Source organism: Balaenoptera acutorostrata, chromosome 14, assembly GCF_949987535.1.
Source record: "Balaenoptera acutorostrata chromosome 14, mBalAcu1.1, whole genome shotgun sequence".
Classification (NCBI taxonomy): Eukaryota; Metazoa; Chordata; class Mammalia; order Artiodactyla; family Balaenopteridae; genus Balaenoptera; species Balaenoptera acutorostrata.
The window spans coordinates 9,742,292-9,761,253 of NC_080077.1; the positions used below are offsets into that span (position 1 = coordinate 9,742,292).

The window sequence follows — 18,962 nt, forward strand, 5'->3', positions numbered from 1 at the left end:
GGAGGAGACGGGGTGCTGGCCACTGGAGTGCAGACTCAGAGGGGAGCGGGCCCAAGTCTCACAACATCGGCCCTGGCCTGGAGGAGAAAGGTCAGGCCAGTGCAAGCCTGTTTGGGTCCTGATTTTCAAAAAATTTCAAGGTGCTACGTGAAGAGACGGAGAGAAATGCTCACACTGGAAAAGGCTGTGTGACAATGGAGGCCGAGATTGGAGAGATGCATCGGCGAGCCAAGAAACACCAGAGGCTGGGAGAGCGACATGGGACAGAGTCTCCCTCAGGGCCTGCGGAAGGAATCAACTCTGCCGCTACCTTGGCTTCAGACTTCTGGCCTCCAGAACTATGGGAGAATAAATTTCTGTTGTCGTGAGGCCCCTAGTCTGTGGTGCTTTGTTGCAGAAGCCCCAAGAAGCAAATACAGATGTGGTACAAATAGTATCACTTTACCTGTGAGATACATTTAGGGAAACACTGGCTTACATCAAAGAAATGCAAACGCATCTTGGTCCTGAAAGACCCATGGGCAGCCTGCTTCTCTGGATGTGTCCTGGGCTGCTTCCCCACCGTGAACCCCTCGGGTGACACCAGCTCACTGACTCCCCTCCCTCCCCCGTGCCCCTACCTCGGTCCCTCTCTTTACCTCTTCCCTTCTGAGGGACAGACACCAATTCCTTCACCCTCTGTCATAAGCAGGACAGTGCAGCCGATTCCTAGCCTTGCCCCCTGCCCTCAGAGTCACTTGAGTGACCTATCAAAGGAATTGAGGCTATTTTTAAGGAAATACACAAAGGTTCACGCAGATAACTGCATTTAATCATCCGTTAGCAGCTATTTTAAAAATACAGCTTAAAAAAATACAGGTTGTTGAATGACAACAACATGAAAATTACAAACAGCAAGTAGGAATTACCTCCATTTACATGTGGGGAAACTGAGGCTCGGGCAGGTTAAACAACTTTCCCAAGACAGATCCGAGGTTTAAACCGAAACTATCTGACTTGAAAGCCCTTCCTTTTAAGCACATTACTAAGTCAACTTCAAAAGATGTAGCCTTGTAAATATTTGGAAGGGCTTGCCAGATTTCCCCTATTCTTCCTGTAATATTAGTATTTTTTAGAAATTTGATGCTCTAAGGGGATATAAGACACCAAAGAAACTCAGAATGGTGATCTATAGCTCAGTTATTCTTAATAGTTTATTTCCGCATTTAATAGTGAAAGTAGGGACTTCCCTGGTGGCGCAGATGTTAAAAATCCACCTGCCAATGCAGGGGACACGGGTTTGATTCCTGGTCCGGGAAGATCCCACATGCCTCGGAGCAACTAAGCCCGTGCACCACAACTACAGAGCCCGCGCTCTACAGCCCGCGTGCCGCAACTACTAAAGCCCGCGCACCTAGAGCCCATGCTCCACAGCAAGAGAAGCCACGACAATGAGAAGCCCACGCACCGCAATGAAGAGTAGCCCCCGCTCGCCACAACTAGAGAAAGCCCGTGTGCAGCAACGAAGACCCAACGCAGCCAAAAATAAATAAAATTAAAAAAAATAGTGAAAGTAATAATTATTATTTGGTCCAGAGCCTATAAACTCTCATAGCAATTCTATCTGTAAATGGTTCCTTGAATAATCAGTTAAAGGTGTTATTTATACCTTAAATTTTGTAAAGGACTGCCTTTTTCTTTTTCTTGAAGTTCAAGCATAGGAATATTCAAAAATTTTCTTTTAAACCCTTACAATAATAATTTTCTTTTAAGTGCAAATTTTGTGTAGCCTGAGACTTTTAGCCAAATAAAATAATAAACCACTCATTTGAAAAACTGTTTTCTGCCAAACGGTATACCCATTTAGCTTTGGCTTGAACGCACAGAATTTTTTAGCTTGAATTACTAAACTAAATGAAACTTGGGTGAGGGAAATTCCTGTTTCACTCAAGCAACAAGCTTGGAGCTCATGTTATTAAGATGCCCTCCGTCTCCCGACTGTCTCCAAGGCTCGTACACAGTGTGTCTTCTGTCTTCTTCTTGCTCTCGTGAACTTTAACCACAGACCTTCCTTGATGTGCTCGCAGACACGAACTGCACTGACTGGGACCCACCGAGCCTTCTTTAGATTCGTGTCCTGCCTGACGGGATAAACCAACAATCTCCATTTATCTGGGATAAATAGTCTTGGATGGGGTCCAAGTCCCATTAGCCAAGTGAAGATTCTGCATACACATGTAGCAGACATCTAGCCCTCTGTAGGACCCGTGATGTCATTTGAAGGCCTGGTGCAAGATGAAAAGGCCGGGCCCCTTGTGTAAAAATGATTTAAGTATTTTAAGACAGCGACAGCAGAGCCTTCAACCAAGTGCTGGGTCCTTCCAAGCACAGGCTTGTGCAACTGCACAGGCCACATGCCCACAAAGCCCCGCCTTAGGGGCTGTCCTTCCAGCTTGCAGACCCTTCCTTCTGCAGCCTACCATCTGGGCCCCCTCATCACCATATTTATTCAGTCACCAAGTTCTACTGGTTCTGTCACCTAGATACCTTGCAAACACGCCCATTTCCCCATCTCCCTCTCCAGACGTCTCTTCCCTCCAGTTACCCCCTTCCACACACCCCCGCCCTGCTCTCTGCAGCCCTCCCTGCTCACAGCAGAGGTCCCATCCGGCCCCCATGGGCCAGCCTGGGGTGGCTTCTCGTTGCTTTTGGTGGAAGCCCCCAAACCAGAACATGGACCTCCAGACCTCACCCATTCTGTCCCTGCTCCTTCCCCAGCATCCGGGGCTCATGCCTCGTTCTCCCTGGCCCTGGGTGTTGTAGTCACCTGGCCCTCTCCCCGCTACCCCTCAAATAGGACGCTCCCACTTCTGGCCTTCCCACGGGCTGCCCCTTCGGCCTGCGTCTTTCCTCCTCCCTGTCTTCACCTGCCTCACTCGTGGATGCCATCGAGTCTTGACTTACGTATAACATCCTTAGGAAGGTTTCCCTGCCTCTCAGACAAGAGCGATCCCCTGGCTACCCACTCGCCCGGCACTCTCTCTGCCAGTTGGCATAATTCATCACACTTGCCCAGTGTATTTTCTGTCCGTGAGGGTGTGGATCCTCCCCTGCCTTGTTCCCAGGGTACCTGCACCGTCGTAGAAACTTTACAAGTATTTGTTGGTGGATGGGTTGATTGATTCAAGGCTCTCACAAGTTCAGCATCCTGGAGGAAGAAGACTGGGTACTGTCATTTAGTAATGGGCTTGCCGTTGCTGCTACTGTGTAAAAGGCAGTAGCGAGGAGAATGTTCAGAGCAGCCGGTGGCTCTGCTGAATGACAGTGTGACCCACCTGAACAAGTCCTGCTCACTGAAGATGTCCACTGTTTGTGTTGCTATTCGGTGTGTTTTAAAAGGTGACATTCTGGGATTATGTGTGATTTTTTTTTTATTCCTCCTCTGTTTTTTTTTGTTTGTGACAATATGCATGTATTACTTTGATAATCGTGATGAACCACCCCTCCCCAGCAAATTTTGCTTTAAAAAAAAGAGAATCGGGCAAGAGGAATTTCCTTTGGGGGTTCATGTCCTTGGCAAATCTATTTCCTCTGGCGGGAACGGGAAGATATCCTTCCTTCTCTGCTCCACACATCAGCGAAGAAAGGGTATGAAGAGGAAGTTAACTCTAGTGTCAATGCTGCCAATTAATATTCTTTTAATAAATTTATATAAAGTAAGAAAGCAAACACAGCCATGAAGAGAGACCATGAGTGCTGCTGGTCACCAGGGATGGTGTTTACTGCTTCTGAGGTCCTGAGCTGTGAGAAGACTGAGGGCAATTCCCTTCTAGTCCAAGGTCATGGCTATATGAGCAATGGTTAATAGCCTCACTGATTATCTGTCCTCAAACACTTTCCCCCTCCTGTTATGTTTGTCTTCTGCTCTACAGATAAGAAAAAATAAGGAAGAAAATTTAAGAAAAGTCTATGGAACAGATTAGTCAGGGATCAGAATGTCTAGGAAGGTTAAAGGGTTAGACGCATATGAGGCAGGTCAGAGCAGCACCTGTTGGAGTGACCAACGGTCCTGGTTTGCCCAGGACTGAGGAGCTATCTGGTCCCTGGGCTTAAAACTGAGGTGGTCCTGGACAAAGCAGGACGAGTCGATCACCCTACCACCACCTGATGGCCTGTGGTTCTAGCAGTGCCTCTCTCAGGCCCGGCCCACTGCATGATGCCCCCACTGTGATGCCACGTGGCTCAGCACCCTCCCCAGTCTCCACCTGAGGACCTCACAGCACTGCCACTTTCCAGAGCCATTCTGAGAATCAACTTTGGCCTGAAGTTGGGAACCCAGACCCTAATTTTATCTTTAGCGTGTCATTTGTTTTTTATTTTCTAGAATGAAACCCCTTTACCTTTGTTTTAAAATGATTTGTGATTAAAGAGAAAACAGGATCCTGGTCTGAACTGAAATTCCGATACATTAGAACTGTCAAAATTGTTCTCTTTAAGTTGCACTGAATGCAAATTTCAGTTCCTAAAAAAATCCAAATAGTGCAACACGTATTAAGGGAAGGAGGTTTGATTTATCTCTTTTCCTAAAATGATGACCTAGTAGGAAAATTGCTGAAAAACACATGGGGGGTTCCTACTAACACAGAGCCACACTGCATGGCTGTCAGAAGGATTTTTCTCTTTCTGCTGCTCTAGGTGGGAGATCGGAGAGTTAGGGTAAGTTCTAAGTGAGGACTGTCCTAAAAATAACTTGTGTTGAGTACCACTTCATACCTACTGCCTCCAGTGTTTTCAGGATCCCATGGAGTAGGTGACATTGTCATTCTGGTTCTACCAAGAAGAAACTCAGAGAGTTAAGTGGCCCCAGGACAGGCATCCAAGCCTGGCCGCGTCCAGAGTCAGCAGCATTCCCACTATTGCCAGGCTGCAGCTCCTCTTCTTGAGAGGGGGAAACATCTATTTCCTTCCTATTTTCTAGCTCTCGTGCTAGATCAACCAATCAGAGCCGGGAAGTTATATTGTCAGAGAGCTAAACACCTCTGGCTGAGTAAGAGAGATGTCAGACACTGCTTTTTATTTCTCAAGAAAGATTCTCTAAGTATACCCTTTCTTTAGGGAATTGTTCTTTGTAGATTATGGAGAACTTTCACATTCTCTGGGAAGAAGAAGGAGAGCAGGAGTGGTAATGACAGTAACAGTAATAATAAAAGTGCCTGTTACACAGGACTTGTCTCATGTCAGGTGCATTTACCTTTTTTTTTTTTTCCTAATTTTTCAAACAAGCTAATGAGAACACTGAGGCTCTGGTAAGTGACAGAGCTGGGACTTTAACCCGAGAGTCACCTCAAAGCTCAAGTTTTTTGTGCTTTATCACATTATCAATGTTTAGTTAGTTTTTCTCATTTTACAGGTGTGGAAACTAAGCTGCACTGAGGCTAGAAGACTTGCTGAGTTCACATCCTTAGAATGAACAGGCTCAGAACTCATACCCAAGTTGCCAGAAGCCTCTGCACAGAGAACTCAGAGGCAGTGCCTCTGAGATGCTGCAAGGCTTTAGATGCCAATCAGCCTGGAGCCCAAAGCCCCATGAAATGATGTGATTCCCAGATAGGAATTTGTAGCAGTTAGGAATCATTTGGTTGTGTGGGACAGAAATCACCCAGAGTTAAACAAGCAGGGAAAATGTAAGCTTTCAGGAGTGTCAGAGTCAGGAATGAGCTTGCAGCTGGGCCTTGGGGAGGAACTGGACACAAGCCCTGGAAGAAATCAGGGCTTTCTCTCTGGTTTTTGTAGACCAACTTCCCCTGCTCCTCAGTGCAAGGGTGGGACATGGTCCCTGGCTGCACCCACGTTTTATACATTTTAACTACAGCTAATGGGAAAGATTTCTTTGTTCCATTTCATTTTCCAGGAGAAGGGCCAGTGAGTGAGTAAGCCTACGTGGGGTGGGCACCTCTGGTCCATACTGCTGTGGACAGGGGGCAGGAGACATAGGACAAACAAGACCAGCCCAACCCCTTGGAAGACAGGGATGAGGGTTACCAGAGAACTGGGCATCGTTGTAAGCTGGACAGATGATCCAGCATGTGTCCAGGTGTCAGAATTCAAACGAAGTTAGGATGAAGCATTATAATAATAACATCTAGACAATTACCATGGCACAGTTAAATGGTGCCTGAATTACTGACAAGATACTTAATCAACTATTTATTTCATCCAAATCTTCCAGAAAGTATGTACCATAAATATTGTCTTTATTCTTGCCATGAACTGTTTTTAAATTTCCAAAAAAGTTTTGTAATGATAACATAGTGGGGAAATGTGCTAACGCAACTCACAATCAGCTACGATGGTGGGCCCAAGACCTTGCGTCAGTTTCTTGGTACAAAGGAGTCCGCTGCCATAGACTTTCCCGGATAATAGCCGACTTGTTTCCAGAGCTCCCTTGTGAATAAATATTACAGTCTTTTTGCAAGAGAGTCAGGAGGGAAGATTAGCAGTTGTGGAATTTTTGGCTCCTGACAGTGCATGCTTCCCAATCTACCCCAGATCCTTTCCCTCCAGGAAATTACCAAACTACATTCAAATGATAAATAAATTAGAAAACAGACGCCTCAAAGCTCCCATGGTTGTAGCTGTGCACCTCAGTTCATTTCTGCAACGGTGGGACTGGGAATATGGGCAAAAATACTTGCCCTTGGGGATTTCTGATCTAATTCTCTGTGGAGAGTAGGGTCAGAGTTGGAGGGTCAGCTGTCGTTGAATGGAGCAGTCTTCTTCTGATCCTAAGAGGCTTATTAGCCCTTGGCCTGACTCCTGGTCCCTTTTCAGAGAATCTATGTCACAGGTTTACACTCAGCCTTTGTTACTATTTTAAGTTGAGTTGGATTATGTCCAAAGTCTCAAAGCATTGGTACCTGTAATTATATTTTGCAAGAGGTTTTAGGCACCGCCAGCATGTTTTACAGTTTAGGGTCGCGAGGCAGGAGCTGTTTGTTTTTGACACGTGGTTATTTAATTCCATACAGTACAGAGAAAGAGACTGAGTCACGTTTGGCCTCCGCAAGGAGGTGCCAGGGTCATGCCACTCCAGCAACACTATTGCTCCACCAGGCACATTTATTCACATTTTGTATCTGCCATGTGATGGCAGATCCCACTGATGTCAACAAATGATTCATTGTCAGCTTGAAGGGAAAAACAGACTGTGTAGGAAGGCGCTATATGGTTTTTTCTGCTGTCTACTGGGGAACCCTGACCTTATTATCACACGTTCGAGGTGGAAATGTGACGTAACTTAACTGATTTACAAAAGCCACATACAGAAACCAGTGTAATTTTTTTAAGCCTCAGTGTGGTTAAGGTTTACTTCCTCTATACATTCATAGCGAAGGTTTTTGGACACGGCTGGGGGAGAGAGCCAGCTTCTGACAGAAGATCTGTTTTCTGGTTACTGCTTCTGTAATTTATACTTTCCCCTCAGTATTACCAAGGAAAAGTCCTTCTTAGCCTCAGTTAAACATGAAGGTTGTGTTTCTCTGCATCCATTGGCCATTCCAACTTTGAAAGCCAATGAGCATGAGCGGAATAATGGTTTGGAAATAGATTCAGAGAGGGCACAGGGGTGGGAAATACCATAGCAGATTATTTTAGATCCAGAATATCAGAATTAAAACTATCTTGATTGAGTGCAGCAACTGGCTCAAAAATAGACCCAAAAATGCATATGCAAAGCAAGTGTAAATTTGCATCATATACACATGGAGCTTTAAAAGGTAGCCTGGACATGTCAGAGTACTGATTTTCAGAAAGAGACCAGGGTGAGGTTAATGACCCTTGACACCTGCTTTGTTTTCTTCCTCTGCGGTAAAAATCCTGCCTGGTGAGATTCTGGCATGCTGCATAGATACTGTATTTGGAGAACAAGAAGCAGAGTGGCTGGGTTGTTTGTGTAACCCACAAGACCGTGTGAGTCTAGATTTGCTAGTAATTAATTGGGGTACTTGGTCATGTTCCTTACCCTGCAAAGTTTGCCAGGATAACATTTCATACTACCTCACCTCGGTGTTTTGAGGAATTGCCGGTAATACAGATTGTCAGGCCTGTGGGAAATGTAGGCTGTTAATTGGCACGGTGGGCTGGGCTGCTGGAATCAGGCAGGTGGGTAGAGGGGGGTGACTGGTGGAGAAGGCAGGGTTCCACCTGGGAGCGAATCTTACCTGGTGTCTCTCCAGATAGGAAAAGTGTGTCACTAGTGCCGGGGAGAGGAATGTCAGCCCTCTACCCCACTTGTGGCTGGACTAATAATAAAATTGACACAAGACAGGTTAACAGGAGAAGAAGGAAATAATTTTAATCACATACAAGGAGGTCTCATAGAAATGGGACCTATGGGAATTTCCTGGCGGTCCCCTGGTTAGGACTCTGCGCTTTCACTGCCGGGCCCAGGTTCAGTCCCTGGTAAGGAAACTAAGATCCTGCAAGCCGTGCAAAAAAAAAAAAAAAAATAGAAATGGGACCTAAGAAGTAGCCAGAGAAGGCAGCAGGCAGCTTTTATACTCTTCAGACAAACAATAAACTTGTGAGGAATTGACAGGACAAAGAAACTTAGGTTTTGGGTGCTCAGTTAGTCAAGAATCTAAACAGAGTTTGGGCTGTGATAGTAAATTAAAGAAGTAACAGGCTTGTTTATATAGGCTTCTTGGCCTGAATTCCCTATCTTTGGCGATAAGAGTGTCCTTCTACCTCCAGATACAGGGAGAGCACCTTTCACATGAGAGATTTATTTTCTGCTTTCAGGGAGAAAAGAAAGGAAGGTCAGAGTGTCCTTCTTGCGTTGGCCATTTCTTAAGTTACTTTAATTCTAAATAATCAATATGCCCTTGAGGCACACTTTGGGGCAACCTGCCCTGGGTCCCAACACTAGATTCTCAGCTCTTGGCCTGACCTGCTCCTGGGTCAACCACCTGAAGCCCAGGACCGTCTCAAAGGCTTATTTCTTCTAATCTGATTTGTCCTGTTCCCTTCTCAGCCTTACCCTGTTCATTAAGCACTAGATAGAAAGGGGAGAGACCCTTTTCTGTCTTTGCCTTTAGTTATTTAAATTCCACAGAGAAGTATTAGAGCTCTACGTGGAAAAGCTCTTTCATGTTGGGAGGGTCTGACCTGGGCGCACAGGGCAGCTTCTCTGGCCCTCCTCCTTCCCTGTCCTATGGCTAAAGACCCCAGCCCCTGCTCAGCATCAAAGAAGGCAGATGGACCATGCCTGGGAGGGGTGACAGTATATCATCCTTCATCACCGTGCCAACATCAGCACCCTTGGGAAATAACTTTCCATCCCTTTTCAGGTAGTAAAGAAAAAGCCCGTATTTTACATTGCTGCATATAATCTGTGTAGAGTGAGCTGCAAAGAGGCCACTGGGCATTTTGTTTGTTTTCTTTTCCATTTGATTTGGGAGATTTGGTGGGGTTCATAGGATTTCTACCACCCTCCTTTCTAGAAGAACCATCCACTCTTCAAAAATGCAGCCAAGACAATGAAAAGAGAAGAGGCTTCTGGTTCAAATCGAATCTGCCAGTTGGCAAGTGGTGTTGGGACTGCTGCTCCCAGAGCCGCTTCTAGACCTGACTTTTCCTTCCCAACCAGACATCGCAGCTCTGAGCCGGTGCGAGGTGCTGACCTACTACTACATGATCACGGCTGAGTGGGGTGAGCCCCACTCCGGGAGAGCCCTGACCTGTCTCCTTTCCCCACTGACCTGTTTTCCCAGTTTCCAAGTTCCAGTTTTCACTTTGATGTCCCCAGACATTTCTGAGCACACTGTATCAGCAGTGGCAACTGAAGTTGCAGATCTAAACCTCATTTAACCTCCTCAGATAGGCTCGCTCTGGGCTCTACGCTCCCCCTTCCCGGATCCTGAGGAACTGAAGCAGCATCAAGCTTTATTCGGTGCATCACCCCTTCCTACACCTGGTCTCACCAGCCCCAGGAAGAAGCTAGTCAGGTACCGTTAACCCCATTTTACAAACAGGAAAACTGAGCCTCCGAGCAATTGAGTAGAATACTTCTAAGGTCACACAGTTGAAATGCAACAGAACTTGCTTCTAGGTCATCCCTTCCACATCCTGTTTGCTTCTGTCTTTTTAAAAAACTTTTTTTATGCTTAAAACCTCTTTCTGCTCTGCAGGGCACAACGCTAGAATAATAGGAAAGTGGTGATTCATAACCAGCTTCTGACTTCTTTTACGGCACATACAACACAAGGCCGGCTGCCGATTCTTCCAAAGACCGTATTACATCTTTGCAAACGCCCTTAAACACCAAGCGTAACTGACAGCTCCTCAGGGACCCTTGATATGTGTTGGTGTCTGAATGGAAAAACAAGACATGCCTCCAACACTCTAAAAATAAGTGATTCTATGAAACAAACACCGCAAAAAAGGAACTAAAGAAGTATGTGTCAGCTGTTCTAATACAATCAACTGATCGCATAGAAGGTTCTCAAAAATACATGTGTGGAGGGTGCGCGGGCGGAGTCCGCCCCAAGGGAGGTGTATTTTGTCACTGCGGTTGTTTAGAATTGCCACATCTGGCGATAATAAAAAGCAGGCCTATTAGTTGGTTTTCCTCTTATTGGTTAATTCTCTACAGACAGTGCACCCCAGCACCCAGGGCGCCCCCCTCCCTCCCGGTACACCACCCAGTGTGACCAGTGATTCATGTTACCCATCAGATGGGATTTTTTTCGGAATTATTTTAATTGGTCTTTTTTCCCCTTAAATAAATAAATCTCACTTCCCCCTGCTTGGTTGTCAGATCCTGCCCTCCCTAGTCTGGTTTCCCCCAGCTGCCCTGAGGCTCCTGTCAGCCAGGCCTGAGGCAATGAAAACTGAAAAACCCTCAGGGCTGGGGTCATCTGCACCTGAGCACAGTGTGGGTGACCAGTCGACCACGCGGGCCTCTGCCCCCATCCTGGGTTTTTTCTGGCCCTGAAATCCAGCCCTGAGTGTCAGCACAGTTACTGGTACCCCAATCCCTGCCCCCAAATCCTCTGAATCCTCTCTGGCTGGCCCCTATACCAACCTGGAGAGAACTCTCTAGAAAGGTGACACAGGCATCCCCCTGATGCTAAGAACTGTCCTTGACTAAACACTCTGCAGTCAGCGCCTCCCCTACACCAGCCTCACTGTAGTGATTGGATCAACGCCACTCCCTGAGGGAGAAGCCCGGGGGCAGGCAGCTGCTGGCCCGGTTTCAGTGGCGTGCTGGTAAATGGTAACAACCAGCTCTCTGGAAGAAAAGAACCCCGAACTGTAGCATTTGCACCTGGTATAAATACTCCCACCATGGCCAGTCTCAGCCTATCACCATGACATCACTGAATGCGGGGTAGGGAAGAGATGTACAGCAGCACACGGTTATACGGTATTTCTGCCATCCAGACATAATAGATGTTAATAACCTTGACAGCTGAGAAAACAGTAAAATGTAAATAATTAGGAAGTGACGAGTTTTCGGTGTTTATAACTTTTGTTTTTAGCATAATTTATTCAATTTTCGGGTTTATATAATTTAATTTTTAATAATGGCTATGTTTAATACCAGCTATCAGAATTCCTGCAAGTGTAACAATTGGTTCGCTTGCTCCTGTCCGGGGTCAGCTCCTGTCCGGGGTCAGCTCCTGCACAGCTCTCCCCCGTGCCTGTGGGCCTCCCCCTCCCACGGCTTCAGCTGTGCTTCATCTCACCCTGCCAGCAGTCTGCAGAACCTCAGTGTTCCTTCTAGCCAGGGCCATGTGACTTTTGTTCTCCTGGTTGCTAAATTCAAGGCATAAATTCCAGCTTTTATTCTACTTGGCCTTCCAGGGGCCTGTGACACCCCATCCATCTTGAGATTCTACAACACCATTCTTTCTTGCAATTATTTTTTAAACCTCTTCTGAGGGCTCCTGTTCCTCTGCTGGCCCTTTAACTGTTGATGGTTCCCGGGATCTGACCATGATTCCTTTTGGTCTTCCGGTCTCCTTATTCTGAATGTGAATGTAGATGTTTCCCACAACCATACCTTTGGCCCAGATGTCTCTTTTGAACTCCAGTCTTATAGATGCAAATGTCTGCAGCACATCTTTATCTGACCATCTCATAAGCATCTCACACTCAACATGTACCATCATTCCAACCCATCCCCCAAAACTACTTGCTCTTTCTTTATATTCCTCACCCAGGCATTCATGCCATCATTCATTCCAGAAATATTTACTGAGCACCTACTACATGCTAGTCACTGTGCCACCTGCTGAATAAGCCACAGTCCTCGTGGAACTTATTCATCTCCATCCACCCGGTGACCTAGGCCAGAACCCGGGAGTCATCTTTGACCCCTGCCTCTCCCACATTACTTATTTACTATCATTTGGTCAGTAAATCTGACCTCTTCTTCCTCCTAAACAAGTCTGGAACCTGTCCTCCTCTTCCATTCCCACCACAGCTGTCTTCTCAGGTCCTTATCATTTCTCTCCTGGATTACGCAGGAAGCCCCTCCCTGGTCTTTCCATCCAGAGACACTGCATTCGAATCCTTTCTCCATAAGGCTGGCCTAACAATACTTCTGAAACCACATTTATGATATGGCCATTGCCCTGTATAACATTCTCCCAAACACCCTCTTAGCCTGCAGAACAGAGCCTATGTTCCTTGGCATCATGAAAAGGCCATGTGACCTGGGCCCTGTCCACCTCTTGGTCTGCTTGTCCCCGGTCCCCTTGGGACATTTCTCAGACCCTTCCCTGTGCCTGGCATCCCTCCACCCACCCATCCCACCCCATCCCCATTCCCTTCTTTGACTGCTTGCTGTTCCTACTCATCCTTCAAAGCTTGCTCTGATGCAAGTGTGCCGCTATGGCCGTCCCACAGGGCTGCTCCTGTCACCTCCTCCTGAAGGTGTTCGCTGGCCCTCCCGGGCTGTGTTTGGTGACTCTTCTGTCAAGTCTGTGTCATGCCATACGGTAATCATCTGTTTACCAGTCTCCATGCTTCTTTGGAAAACGAGCTCTTGCCGGAGGACGCTGTGTCTTTTATCTCTGAATTCCTGGCAACGAGGAGTGTGCAGGGCCCCAGTAAGCAGTCAGTAACCTCTTGTTGAATGAACGAGTGTGACAGTGTTAACCCGGTGAGGTGGCCAAGGGCACGGGACCCCAAGTGAAGCCTGGTGCTGCCTCCCCCGTGTAGAGTGACTGGGGCACAGCGCTCCACAAAGTAGCTACTTCAGACCATGAGTGTGAGGCTTACGAGAGAAAAGTGGTTGTCAAGCACTCCGCACGTAGGTAATAAATGGCAACTGTTACAACGACTGAATATTTTTAGGCACTTAAGTAGCTTCTGTGTTGTGCTTTTCAGTTTACTTTTATGGACTCCCTTCATCAGCATGTTTATCATCATCTTAATCTTCCTGATTTTCACTAGAGAAGTGGCATAATCCTGATGTTATAGGTATCTTTAACTGCTGGCTCTTAGGGTGGGGATGGGGTCGGGGTGTGTGTGAGTGTATGGGGGCGGGGTTGGATGTAAAAGATCCAAGACTGAGTGTGGTGATGTGTGAGGTAACGTAGCATAAAAGCCAAGGGAAAGGGCTAAAAGCCAAGGGAAAGGCTGTCAAAGCACCTGAATTATCCGGCTACTCCCAAGCCTTAGGGCGTGGAGCCCGGCCTCATTTGCATATTGGCACCACTTCCTCCATTGCTGAGATGCTCGGCTTCATCGTCCCTGCCCTTTGCTGGCTGCAGCCAGACCTTCCCAATGTGTTTGACTATGTTGCCCCCTTATGGATCAGGCCCAAGTTTCAAGAAATATTTCCTCGCTGGCTGGACTATCTCCTCCTACCTGTGTGCTGTTAGAAACTGCAGGGGTACCAAAGTGATTCCTATCCTTAAGGTATGATGTCCATGTTCAAGGAGCTAGAAACTTTGATAATCTTGGAAAAGCATAAATCAGAACCGAAAACCGGAAGAACCCTACCGTACAATTAAGTTATTGTGCCTAGAGAGAGGTTGCATGGATCAAAGAATTGTATTTATGTACCACGTTGCAATTAACAGAGAACTGCAGCACACATTTTCTCATTTAACCCTGTCAACCACACCAGTGAGGATGGTATAGATAAAATATCATAGACCGACACGCTAGCATCAGATGTGGCTATTGACAACTGTCTTGTCAGTCAGCTGATGTCATATCTCATCGCAAAGGTCACACATGAGACAGTCTAGTTTCAGAAGAAAAAAAACCCATAAGTATGACTCACCAGCATCATCTTTCCGTAGCACCTGAGATTTCTACCCCGCCTCACCAGTAACGTCTGAGATCAAAGCGTGGGGTATAGATAGATGCAATTACTGGAGAGGTTTCCTGTGGGTGATTTTCAATTTGCGTCTTGCAGCCAGGATCCTAGAAATTATGAAAGGGCATTTTCAGGATGAAAAGCATTCAGCTTTGTTTTTTCAAAGGAATGGAAAATCAAAATCATTCCGAAGCGTTTTTTTGTTTTTTTTTAAGATGTAATACAACTTTTTTCAAGCAAGTGCTTTTAAATTCCTCACATTCAAGCTTAAATCACAGTGACATTTGTCACATTATCATCTATTTGAGTGAGTTAAATCGAATAGTGGGGAAAGGTCCTTTTCCTCCTTTAATCTTTGACCAAAAAAAGGGCAAACTCCGAAATTATGCCAGTCCATCAGTAGTCTCTGTTGCTCCACACATTCAAAGAGAAATCTCCACAAAATCTGAGCTGGTGTTTTTCTATCCCAGATGCATTCTCTTCCCTACCAGGAATGACTAACACTCAGGAACATGGTGCCAAGAGAGGCCACTAGGAAAGAGAGACTGAGAGAGAGAACTTCTCCCTGGAGATTGTGAGATACGCTTTATTTTCAGGAGAGAAAGTGCCTTTCCCAGGAGCCCCCCAGCTTCCCTTACATCTCAAGTGGCTAGGGCTGGGTCACATGTCTATTTCATGTCTATTGCTAAACCACCCAATGGCCAGGGGAAATGGGTTACCATGAGTGGTTTGGACAATTCTTCTGGGGGTAGAATGGATAATGGGGAGTCAACCACCATTTTGGATACTGTATCTGGAAACATTGGTAGCCAGACCAGAAGTTTTTTTGGTTTTAGGCAGATCAGAGAGCTTTCCGCTTCTTACTGAAGGTCTTTGGTGATTAAATGAAAGCAAAAAAAGAGACACAATTACATTCGTACTCCAGATTTGAAGAGCAGGACATACGTGTTATATGCATGTGGACAACTTATGGTCTCGTGGGGAAAACCTTCAGTTCCAGGAGCCCTCTTGACAACAAGCAGGAGAGGGAATGCTTGTTGGGTTTCTCGCCATGACGTGACCCTCCATAACAGTGGAAAGATCCTCTCAGGGCATCTGGGCAGCCCCTAGGGCTAATAATGATATTGCCCGAATAACTTCGACCCAGATTTCAACTTGCAGCCAAAATCAAAGTCCTCTGATGTGGGATCAGAAGAACGTTCTAAGTAAAACGAACCTTTTGACCTTACGTTCCAAGGGGCAGCCGCCGAATGCAGGACAATTTGAGTTTGTTTTCTCCGGGATCCATCTGCCTGGCGAGACAAGCGAGGTCCCTGCGGTTCAGAAGAATCAGGCACGGGGCAGGATTTCCTTTCCCTCAGACTCTTACTCTTTCCGGAAATGCCTTAGCCTCCTGAAATAATTTCCTGGAAGGAAGCTGTAACTGGAGAACAGTCAGACCAGCGGAGATGTTTAACGCTGGGCAAAAGAGAGGCTTGTCGGGAGCCCAGTTGGGAGATGGGGAAGAAACTCCCTGAGTCTTGCCTCTGGGTCGGTCCTTTCAGTTCTGGTGGTCTTGGGCTTCAGTCTATCAAGGGACGAGCCTTTAAAACAGGCCCCTAGCAGTATGTCTACCTTCTCGGATGGCTGCATGTCCCCTTGTCCCCTTGCACTCTTATGCTGACTACAGCATTTGAAGCTTTGAGGTTCTGAGAGCTGTAGATTTATGAGGCAGAGTTCTTATTCAGAAATTTTGCTATAGATATTCAAATGCATAGGGCAGAGTTATGCCCATTTCACACAATGCTATGTATGTATAGGCCCCGTTTCAAGAAAGCACTTTTATGCTTCAAGTCAGAGTAGGAATCTGTTAAGTGCAGACATTGTTAGTAAGTAGCCTACCCAACTGCCAACCCTATTTCTTCTTTGCTAAGAGAACTCGGATTGTGTCCAGGTCTCTGTCCTGTGTTTCCCATTTCCAGCCACAGAAGCAGAATCTTGATGACTCTGGGACAATTACAGTGATCCCAGTGACTGGGTTAGAGTGAATATATGACCAGTTCTGGCCAGTGAGACATGGGGGAAAATCTGGAGGCTTCTGGGAAGGTTAAGAAACAAAGGTTTCTTTGTTTCTTAAAAAATAGACATAGGGCTTCCCTGGTGGCGCAGTGGTTGAGAATCTGCCTGCCAATGCAGGGGACGCGGGTTTGAGCCCTGGTCTGGGAGGATCCCACATGCCGCGGAGCAACTAGGCCCGTGAGCCACAACTACTGAGCCTGCGGATCTGGAGCCTGTGCTTGGCAAAGAGGGGCCGCGATAGTGAGAGGCCCGCGCACCGCAGTGAAGGGTGGCCCCCGCTCGCCACAACTAGAGAAAGCCCTCGCGCAGAAACGAAGACCCAACACAGCCATACATACATACATACATACATAAATAAAAAGAATGTAAGCAGACAAGAATATCATTAAAAAAAAAAAAGACATAGAAAGAGATAACCTCTCATCCTCCTCTGGACTTTGTCATACCTATTTTATTTGTAATCTTAGGATGTGGCAATCAGCTTGTGAAGATGAAGGGAACCAGCCCGAGGGCAAAACAGACCTATTGAATATGGTAGACTAGAGAAATGTAAATTACTTGAATCCTTCAGAATTTTGAGTTGCCGAATCAATCTACCAGCTCTACCTCTGAACTTCTTGTCATACGAGACTAAATATCCTTGCTGAGACCGTACTGAGTTAAATCTGAAAGCTTGCTAAATAATAATCCATAATTAGCTCTTGTCTCTATTCATAGGTTGCTGTATCCCTCTGCCCCTATATCATTTCTTCTACCCTCCATCTCAGCAGTTTTTCTAAGATGTAGGGGGTCTTGATGCCTGAAGCCCACCTGGAAGAACAGAAATACACATGAGCACCACTGTCACCGCTGATGGTAACTACTCCCATTTCTTCAGCGTATCCTCGGCATGAGACCAGTGCTAAGCCCTTTGCATACCCTATCTTAGTTAATTATCGAAAGGACCCCATGAGGTAGGGAATATAACTATTCCCATTTGATAGACGAGGAAACCGAAGGTCATAAAAGTGAAGTAATTTTCCCAGGGTCTCAAAGCTAGTAAGTGTCGGAGCTAAGGGTCAAACCAGACTAGCCACAACCTTGTCCATTACCCTGAACTATCCCCGACTCACTAATTGTGGGAACACTAGGCCGGCTTGGGGCAGAGACCTCTTCACCCAGTGGCTTCTCACACTCAATACACAAGTTCCCCGGAGATGTGAAATCTAATTAGACTCTAAAGGTAATTAGAGTATATAAACTTCATCGTTCCACATGAATTCTCTTGTGAGTTTTATTGACCCGCTCTGTACTTTAGAGCCTCTATTTGTGAGGCTGTGACAAAGAGACTTTCCACGGCCTACTGCCTCAGGATATGAGAAGATAAATGTGATAAAATTTATCTAAAAGCGTTTTGTAATATTGAGAGGAAAAGTACTACAGAAAGCCAGGCCACTGTTAATGTGATTTTAATAACTCCTCCCAACTCTTAGGCTGTTCATAGTGTAATGGAACATCTTAATTTGTTGAAAATTTTCCATACGGCTCCTTAAACTCTAAGGAGCTAAGGCTCTGTGAAAATGAGAATGAGAAAGCAGATGAATTTTCCGCTACCAGTCAAAAGTTCTTTAGTGCACAAGATTTTGCACTGGACAGAAGACAAGGCTATGTGAAGTAAGGAGTCATTGTTCCTAGTGTACAGAGGCGTTTGTAAAACGTGCAAAGGATGGACCCTTTCTTAAAGTAAATATTTCTTACAGATATCCTATGTCAACACAAATTAGGTTTTATTAGGTTACTTAAATATGAACAAACTAAACCTAAGTACAGAGTCCTTATATTGGAAGATCTAATATAATTATAAAACTGAGATAAACTTACAAATTCGATAAAAATGAAATGACCAAACCAATAAAATTTGGACTAATAACATTAATTTAATATGATGGATGATGTTGTTTTGTTGAAATAAAAGTTTGACAGAGGAAAACTCTTGTTTGATTCTAGAAGTTTTAGAGTTCCAGTTCTAGACTCAGACTGGGTTAAAATCTCAACTCTGCCTCCTACCAGCTGTGTGACTGTGGGCAAGTTATTTAATCTCTCTGAGATTCTGGGGTTTTTTTTTAACAGGAAAATGGAGATAATAATAGCAGTCGTCGAAGAAAGTTCCAGTGAAGATTAAAGATGATAATGTTGGAGAGGGGGAAATTTCCCTCTCTATCCCTCTTGAGTTCTGTGGCTGGACTAATAATAAAATAGACACCAGACAGATTAACAGAAGAAAAAAAATGTTTAATTCGTGCCCACAGAGGTGTCATAGAAATGGGACCTAAGAAGTGGCCAAAGCAGGCAGCTTTTATACTTTTTAGACAAAGAAACAATAAATTTGAGAGGAACTGACAGGACAAAGAGATTGAGGTTTGGGTGCTTAATTAGGTGCTTAATTAGTAAAGAATTTAAGCGAAGTTTGGGCTTGGGTAATAAATTAGTGAAGAATCAACAAGGTTTGTTTGTAACAAGGATGTCTTTCTACCTTCTAGTACAGGGAGGGCAGCTTTCACATGGGAGAAATATAAGCCATTGAGGCATATTTTGGGGGCACCTGCCCTGG

General features: G+C 45.6%; 1 protein-coding gene across 2 annotated transcripts in view; it reads right to left on the reverse strand.

The window, feature by feature from the left end:
* Positions 1–18,962, reverse strand: part of SNX9 (sorting nexin 9) — a 174,096-nt gene that overhangs the window by 138,879 nt on the left and 16,255 nt on the right. Inside the window, exons 1-2 of one of the 2 annotated variants that reach the window (XM_028167439.2) lie at positions 15,531–15,590; positions 14,279–14,421 (exon numbers count right to left, since the gene is read on the reverse strand). In XM_028167439.2, coding sequence (XP_028023240.1) covers positions 14,279–14,287 — 9 coding nt within the window. In that variant the 5' untranslated portion in view covers positions 14,288–14,421; positions 15,531–15,590. Of the gene's footprint in view, positions 1–14,278; positions 14,422–15,530; positions 15,591–18,962 lie in introns of those variants that run through there. The other variant, XM_057527720.1, reaches the window with a different exon arrangement.